Source organism: Neltuma alba, unplaced genomic scaffold (assembly GCF_004799145.2).
Source record: "Neltuma alba isolate B1F8T4 unplaced genomic scaffold, ASM479914v2 tig00008340_pilon, whole genome shotgun sequence".
Lineage (NCBI taxonomy): Eukaryota > Viridiplantae > Streptophyta > Magnoliopsida > Fabales > Fabaceae > Neltuma > Neltuma alba.
Genome location: NW_021634995.1, coordinates 1 through 8,332, shown reverse-complemented (window position 1 = coordinate 8,332; position 8,332 = coordinate 1). Strand labels below are relative to the sequence as shown.

Genomic DNA, 8,332 nt, shown 5'->3' with positions numbered 1-8,332 from the left:
CTTCCAATTCTAAAAGTAAAACTTATTTTATACTCCTCTGGTCTTTATTATAAGACCCAATTTGACTTTTTATTTGGTCCTAATTATAAGACCCAATCCATTTTGTCTCTTATATTTATGCATTTTTTTCCAAGATAATCCTTCTAATAATGATAGTTTTAGCCAATATACTTAATTAGCAAGGATATTTTAGGAATGACAACACTTATTTATTATAAATAACCAACTTAACTTACTTCCTTAATCTCCTCAAATAAGTCAATTGGGTCTTATAATTAGGACCGGAGGAGTAATATAAAATAAATCTTATATTTAATATCATAATGTTGTTGTTGTTATTATTATTATTACTCCTCCGGTCCTTATTATAAGACCCAATTTGACTTTTTATTTGGTCCTAATTATAAGACCCAATCCATTTTGTCTCTTATATTTATGCATTTTTTCCAAGATAATCCTTCTAATAATGATAGTTTTAGCCAATATACTTAATTAGCAAAGATATTTTAGGAATAACAACACTTATTTATTATAAATAACCAACTTAACTTACTTCCTTAATCTCCTCAAATAAGTCAATTGGGTCTTATAATTAGGACCGGAGGAGTATTATTTTTTGGCGAAAGATAAGAAACGCAATAATTGTGTTTAATGGGACAAAAGTGTGCATGCCTCGCTGTGGGACCGGGACCCGGGACCCGGGACCCGGCCATGCAACGCTGTGCTGCAGCTCTCCCTTTGGCATTCCCGTGTGCGTATGCCACCCGCCTCACCGAGAGGGGAGAGGCTCTTTGTCATTTCAATTATTTTTGTTTCTAGAGTCTTTAATGATCATAAAGTTTTTTTAATTCAATCTAAGCACTTGCTCTAGCCACTCTTTTTTCCCCGAAGCATTTGCTCTAACCGCGTTCTATCTTTGAACCGTCTTTATAATAACCTTCAGAATACAATTTATATTTTCAGTTTATACCAAAAAAATATTTTATAAACGTATATAGGATAGAAATATTTTGTTGGCACAAAAAAATATTGGTACCAGTATTGTACTACCTTTAATCCTAATTATAAAAGCTAGTTGACTAATTTAAAGAGATTAAAGAATAAAGTTAAATTAATTATTTGTAATAAATGTGTTGTCTTTCCTAAAATATTTTTACTAATCAAGTATATTGGTTATAACTATCATTGTTAGAAGAACTATCTTGAAAAAAATATATAAACATGAAAGACACAATGAATTGAGGTCTTATATTTGAAACCAAAATAAAAATTAAACAAGATCTTATATTAAATACCGAAGGAAGTACTCCTCCGGTCCTTAATATAGGACCCAATTATTGAGTTGGTTTTGGTCCTAAATATAAGACCTATTTCTTATATTTATCAATTTTCTCTAAATTACCTCTATAGATATTTCCTCAACCATAATCAAGTAGAAGAGGAAAAGAGGTATTAAGAAAGATAATCATGGTGTTTTAGGAAAAACATGTCATATTTCTTATAATTAACTAACTTACCTAACTTTTTTAATCTAATCAAATTAGTTAAATGGGTTTTATATTAAATATCGGAGGAGTAATATTTATTTGAACTAATTTATTACTTTATATGAAAGCGCCAAACATATTGCCGTAAGAAATAATTTTAAAATTCAGGCGCCACATCATCCTTTAACCGGATTAGCACAACGGCGATAGCTTCCAGCTGGCGCTGACGTTTCAGTTCCCTCGTCCTCACAGTAGCGCGTGGCTGCTCTGCTGATTTCTATTTCTGGAAACTACTCAAACAGAATTTAAAGCTTCAAATTCTTCTCTGAAATCGTCCAGCTTTTCTTCCACTCCCATAGCTCAGTGTAGCATGTTTTTGCAAATTCTGATTGTAACTCCTCCCTAGTGTGAACCCATTTTTGAGTCCAAAAAAAAAAAAGAACCCATTTTCGATTCTGTGAAATTATTCATGGCTTCCCACTCTTCACTGTATTTCTCATTTCCAAGCCTATGACTCTTCCTATGTTCACTGGCCATTTCGGGGGTTAATATTTCCAACGTGAAGTGGCTCAATCAGGGTCTTTTCTGTGTTGATTTGCTTATTGTACGCTGACTTAGATAGAGTGTTCTTGTTTCGTACCCGACGATGACGATCATTATGCAGTCCGCGCCAGGAAGCTCAGGGTATTTAGATCTATACCCTGAGAGGAAAATGTCTCTTTTCAAGAACCCTTATATTCTGGGACTCACTGCCGTTGCCGGCATCGGTGGACTGCTCTTCGGTTACGACACAGGTACACAATTATTGGTGACGACTATAGTGTCGATGAGTGGAAATAGGATAACCACTGATTAAGCTTTTCTGACCATATTTGATTCAACTTAAATCCTTGTGATTGGTGCATTAGGTAAAGTTTAATTTATTCTTGCTTCAGTAAGTAACTAACCTCCCTATTGCATAGCATCAAGGGTTTGTTGACCTATTCCTTGCATAAATATATCCAGACCATTGAAAAGACATGATTTATTGATCACTAACATATGCTCTGTATACATATTTTCTTTTAGCTTCTAGTGTTGGAGCATTTAGAAGGGAGGCTTGTGCTGAAAGAAATTCTTTCTTTAAAACCAGGTTGACTTGTATGCATGAATATGTGGCTTCATATAAGTTTTCTCAAAAGGTAACAAAGGCAATGTGAAAATTAACTTTCTTCACAATGTCTTATTATCACTATACTTTCATCATGGGAACCGCTCTTATAGCTAATATCCCATACAGACTAAATGTATTATTGAAAGTGTTGCTCATTCTGAATAACTTCTCTGATTAAACAAAAAAACAAAGAAAGAAGGAAAAAATCTCATGTCGGAATGCTGTTTATTATAGGCGTTATATCAGGAGCCCTTCTGTATATTAAAGATGATTTTCAGGAAGTGAAAGACAGTAATTTTCTACAGGTACAATATTCTATGCCCTCTTTCAATGTTGGGAGCTCAGAAGTAGACTTCATTGTGCACAGATCAATCTTTTTTTATAAAAAAAAATGTATTACTGGGAAAAAAGTGAGACGATGCGTTTACGGGGGGGAGAAATCTTGTTACAAAAGGGGGGAAAAACACAAAAAGAATAGAAAAGAAACCAGCAAACAGAAGTTTCGCAAACACAAGAACTTGCCCTTACTCTTTCAAATCAGTGTTTGAAATTCCCTGGAAACTTGGTCAAGCACATCACTTAAGAGGAGCCATATCCACAATTGTATCTCATAACAAACGTGAGGACCAAGAGACGTTGTTGAAAATATGTTCATTTTTTCTCCAATCAAATACATAACTCAAACCACAAATCATCAACATTAACATATGCAGCCTATTGGAAGCCACATTGTACATAGAGTCGTGAACAATTTAGCTTCCGATCTCAAGCTGCATGCAATGCATAGGATCCGAAATCTAGTTGTGATGGAACCACAGCAATATATCATTGTTCTTCTTGCTGAGACCTTTTGAGCATTTCATGACAAGCTGCTCAGAGGTGAAAGGACGCACCAAAATTCTGAGGATTTCTCGAGAAAAATTCTTAATATGCTTTCTCATTGGATTGATATGTTTACCTGTGTTGCCAGGAAGTAATTGTCAGCATGGCTGTTGTTGGTGCAATTATTGGGGCAGCAGTAGGTGGCTGGATTAACGATGCTTATGGAAGAAAGAAAGCCACACTTATCGCTGATGTTATTTTTACTATGGGATCAGTTGTCATGGCTGCTGCACCAGATCCTTATGTTCTCATACTGGGACGCCTTTTGGTTGGGCTGGGTGTAGGCATAGCTTCTGTTACTGCACCAGTGTATATTGCAGAAGCATCGCCATCAGAAATAAGAGGAGGATTAGTTAGCACAAATACGCTTATGATAACCGGGGGGCAGTTTCTTTCCTACCTCATAAATCTTGCTTTTACACAGGTTAGTTTTCGTGCTTCATCTTTTGGGTTTGGCTTGTGTGACTTGCAACAATATTAGAGGTTATTCAAGCTTAGCATACAATTGATGGTTATAAGTAGTAGAAATTCTAAAATTTTATATGATGCTGAGCTCATTGTAGAAGTACCATACAAAGATCAGGCATCATTGCGGTATATGTGCTCTTCATTTCTATGGAGAAATACTAGTTTATGATAAATGCAACATAAAATCTTCTATAAATGCTTTTCCTGAAACATGACAGTTTGAAGGATCCAAGATTATTTTCTTAAGCAGTGACTGATGATTTGTAATTTTGCTGTGAAATGTCAAACTGCCTAAGCTGGAAAGTCGAAGTACTTGGTTCTAGCTGTCAGTTCAGTCATGAAGCGACTGAGTAGCGACGTGCCTGTGTTGGATTACCATGCCGTTATGAACAAACTTGCCACGGGCCATTAATTGACATTTTGCTGACATTTCTTGAGCTTTTTAGTTTTTCACGAGTTTCAGGATTTACTGTTCCAAACCTCAAACAAATTGCATGAGAAGAGATAGAAAGAGTGATCTAGTGTCTAAGCGTATATTCTGTTTCCAACTTGTTATTATTTCATTGAAAACCTATCCCGTTCTTCATCCGTCAGGTCCCAGGGACATGGCGATGGATGCTGGGAGTTTCAGGTTTGCCGGCAGTTATTCAATTTGTCTTCATGCTTTTCCTGCCTGAATCCCCTAGATGGCTCTTCATGAAGGTACGGACACGCGTTATTAAAAAAAAAGGAGTTCAGGATGTTGCTTTCCAACGACATTAATCATAATGCCATCTTATAATTTTGTCTCGATGTGCAGGATAGGCAAAATGAAGCTGTTAATGTGCTGTCTAAGATCTATGACTTTGCTCGCTTGGAGGATGAAGTTGAATTTCTTAGAGTTCAGTCAGAGCAGGACCATCAGAAAACAAAGGAGATCAAATACTGGGATGTTTTTAAATTTAAACAGATAAGACTTGCATTCCTTGCTGGAGCAGGACTGCAGGTAATAAACTATGAACAAGTCAACGAGGATATGGTGTTTTGGTAAAATATACTGTTCTATATGTGCATCTTTTGACCTCTGATTCAAGTGGGTGAGTGAATGATATGTCAGCTTTGCTGCTTCATGACCTTTTTGTTGTCAAAATGCACGCATCTCTGATTAAGCCATTTTAGGTTCAAGTGCCCCTATTCTGGAAGTTTATTGGGATTAGCTCTGCACTTGAACATCTATGATATCATTCCATGAAAATTAGAAATATTCTGATAACATCCCAGTTGTATGCAGGCTTTTCAGCAGTTTACAGGTATAAATACGGTTATGTACTACAGCCCGACGATTGTCCAAATGGCTGGCTTCCGCTCCAATGAGCTTGCTCTCCTCCTATCCCTCATAGTAGCTGCCATGAATGCTGCTGGCACTGTTCTTGGCATCTACCTTATTGACCATGCAGGCAGGAGAAAATTGGCTCTTTATAGCTTAGCTGGAGTTATCACATCCCTGATCCTTTTGTCTGTGTCATTTTCAAGCCAATCATCTGACTCTACAAATGGATTATATGGGTGGCTTGCAATTTTGGGTTTAGCCCTATATATTGCCTTCTTTTCGCCCGGGATGGGGCCTGTACCATGGACAGTAAACTCCGAAATATATCCTGAAGAGTATCGTGGAATATGTGGAGGAATGGCGGCTACAGTAAATTGGGTTTCAAACTTGATTGTGGCTCAGTCGTTTCTTTCAATTGCTGCAGCCCTAGGGACTGGCTCAACCTTCTTGATTATTGCTGGTATAGCCGTGCTTGCCTTTCTCTTTGTGGCTGTGTACGTCCCAGAAACCAAAGGATTAACATTTGATGAGGTGGAGCAGATGTGGAGGGAAAGAGCTTGGGGCAAGGATCAAATCACACAAAGTCTTCTTCAGCATGGAACTCAACCCTAGCAGTGTGACACGTTGTATGGTCATTCTCCAAATTCAATTTATATGCAATATGTTTAATGTAATGTTGATGGGATACTTCATGCGTCAAAAGCATAGGGACATGAAGTGCCGAAACTAAGTGACTGCCAAGAAACGTTCCATTATGAGAAGTGGAAGAAGGGAAGAAGAGATTTGAGTGTAAAAATAGTGCAAGGAGTCCCCGAGAACATACCAGCATGACTCTCACGTGGGGTTATTGGCATTTTCACCTTAACCAGTTATTTATTTATTTATTAGGCAGTAATAAATGTGGAAATCGGATAGGTAGGTGGCTGGTTTCCATCAACAACAAATGGAGATGGAATTGCGTCTGCTACTTGGGTGGTTGGCTGAAAAGCGAGTCAAATGGTAATTGTCCTCTCAACATAATAATGTAGCTGCAAAGTAGTGCAGTGGCATTAAAGCGTGGGGGACCAAAGCGCAAACCCCATGAGTGTGGAGGATTGAATGAATCGCAACGCAGGGAGTCCCAAAGCGCAAAACGCGTGTCTCGGGGGCCTAATATTAATGGTTCTGATGAGGGCTTCCTGTACCAGGATCATGATGCCATCTCTCCAATTTCATTAAAATTGGCCCTTGCGTTTTTTTTTCGGTAATTTAAAAAAATACTGTTATCATTTTTAAAATATACTGTTATCATCTTACTCCTACGTCGCTTTATAATTTTAATACAGTATTAACCATACTTTCAGCTGTTTTAATATCCTCCAATGCGAAACAGAATATTTAACAAAGTATTCAGTTCAAAGTTATTTTAGTAAAATATCACTAATTTTACTTGTATTAAAAACCAGACTATTTCCATTATAATCCACCTTATTTAATAATCTTTTTAATTTTATGTGGAAACCACACAAAAAAGTAAACAAAGGATATAGTAGGAGTAATGGTAATCTTGGACCAATTTAAGTTCACGTTTGTAATAAGGAGCTCTCAAGGCGGTTACCAGTTAAAAAAAAAACAAAAAAAAAAAAACAAAAAAAAAAAAGGGAAAATGAAGGGGGGGACAGCGAGTGCCGTGTGGGCTCCGGGGCCACGTGGGTGTCGTAGTTGTGGGGGTCCACCACGCGCATCGTCACCATCGGTCCGTCACCATCCGTCCACGTGCATGACCCATCCTTCGCCTTTTCCTCCCTTTGTTTACCTTCACCCCAATCATTTATTCGCACTTTCCTCCCTTTGTCTCAACCCTTGCCATTTTCCTCCTTAATTCACAGTCTGAGTTTAAAGTTTAAACACTATTTTGTTCCACATTCCCCTGCATACATTAATTAATTTTCAAATATAAAAAAGATAAGTAAATTAATTATCTCCAATTCAGTGAATTCACCTGTGAAAAACCCCGTGTTATATTTAGACTTTGAAGGGAGTCGTGAGTTTCAAAAACAGAATTTATTAAAATGTTATATTTAAAAATAAAAATGAATATTTTATTTGACTTCTATATTTAGAACTCTAAATGATACCATAATTATTCATGGAACTCTGGGCATGTCTGTATAGCTAGATTGATTAGCTAAAATGGGTGTATTTGTTTTAATTGTAGAAGTGAGTATTAACTAGTCACTTTTTTTTTTGGGCCATTGGAGTATTAATAATGTAATCCTATTTATGAAAAAATTTCATATTACAGCGCCAACGAAATAAAGATCGAGAAGTATCCAGATTGGTTGGGAAAGTGGTCGATTTCTGATGCGCCTGCCGGTTGCTTTGTGTCATTCGTTCCAATAGTAATCATTTAATTGAATCGATCGCAATCTTCAATGTTCAAACAAATCGCAGCTTTTGAATACATGTACTGCCAGCTTTTGAATGTATTGTAATGGAAGCCCCTCCCACCAATCCTGGGCTGCTTCGTGTGAAAATTTCCAAACCTTTCACGCTAAGCTGTCACTAAACATTAAAGCTGATGAGAAATACGGCGGCGAATATTCAGCACGAGCATGCACGTGATCAATCAGGTAGTAATTAATTACAAGGCATTCATCAAAATCAATTAATCTTTAATTATAATTATCGGGCCTGGCACGGCAGTGAGAAATTTCTTCGTTTCACACGCCACGTCAATTGCTTCTTTCATACTGTCATGTTGGAGTTCTGTGGCGTGTTGGTGGGGATGCTTCTTTCAAAACGGTGCACAGTGTATTCAAAACATAGACAGCAATTTTTTTAGGCTTAGTTTGTTCCCACTTGCTTTTATAAGGTATAAACTGGGTTAATTAGAAAAAAAATTTTAAGGTACAGTCAAGATCTTTACATATAAATTTACTTCTAAGATTTAAGCTAAGATAACAACGATATTTACAAAGTGATAATTTAACTCTTTCTCTATGAGTACTCAAGGACAAAAGTAATAAGTTTGATCTTAGTATATTGTATTTG

General features: G+C 36.8%; 1 protein-coding gene across 3 annotated transcripts; it reads left to right on the top strand.

Moving 5' to 3' along the window:
* The first annotated feature begins 2,013 nt into the window (after nucleotides 1–2,013).
* Nucleotides 2,014–6,147, top strand: LOC114753973 (inositol transporter 1). 3 transcript variants are annotated; one of them, XM_028942687.1, is made up of 7 exons: nucleotides 2,014–2,281; nucleotides 2,875–2,945; nucleotides 3,611–3,946; nucleotides 4,585–4,692; nucleotides 4,790–4,975; nucleotides 5,261–5,759; nucleotides 5,840–6,147. In XM_028942687.1, exons 1-7 carry the CDS (start codon nucleotides 2,134–2,136, stop codon nucleotides 5,917–5,919), a joined length of 1,428 nt encoding a protein of 475 aa, XP_028798520.1. In that variant the 5' UTR covers nucleotides 2,014–2,133; the 3' UTR covers nucleotides 5,920–6,147. The 3 variants fall into 3 exon arrangements, with proteins under 3 accessions (XP_028798520.1, XP_028798518.1, XP_028798521.1); XM_028942688.1 differs by adding an exon at nucleotides 2,620–2,668 and having other exon boundaries at nucleotides 2,207–2,281; nucleotides 5,261–6,147; XM_028942685.1 differs by having other exon boundaries at nucleotides 5,261–6,147.
* The last annotated feature ends 2,185 nt before the right edge of the window (nucleotides 6,148–8,332 follow it).

Excerpts from the sequence above, each read along its gene's own strand:
- LOC114753973 (XM_028942685.1), top strand. The coding sequence starts at position 2,134 with ATGACGATCATTATGCAGTCCGCGCCAGGAAGCTCAGGGTATTTAGAT. Across the intron at positions 2,282-2,874 it reads GCTCTTCGGTTACGACACAG|GCGTTATATCAGGAGCCCTT; the intron begins GTACACAATTAT and ends TGTTTATTATAG. Across the intron at positions 4,693-4,789 it reads CTAGATGGCTCTTCATGAAG|GATAGGCAAAATGAAGCTGT; the intron begins GTACGGACACGC and ends CTCGATGTGCAG.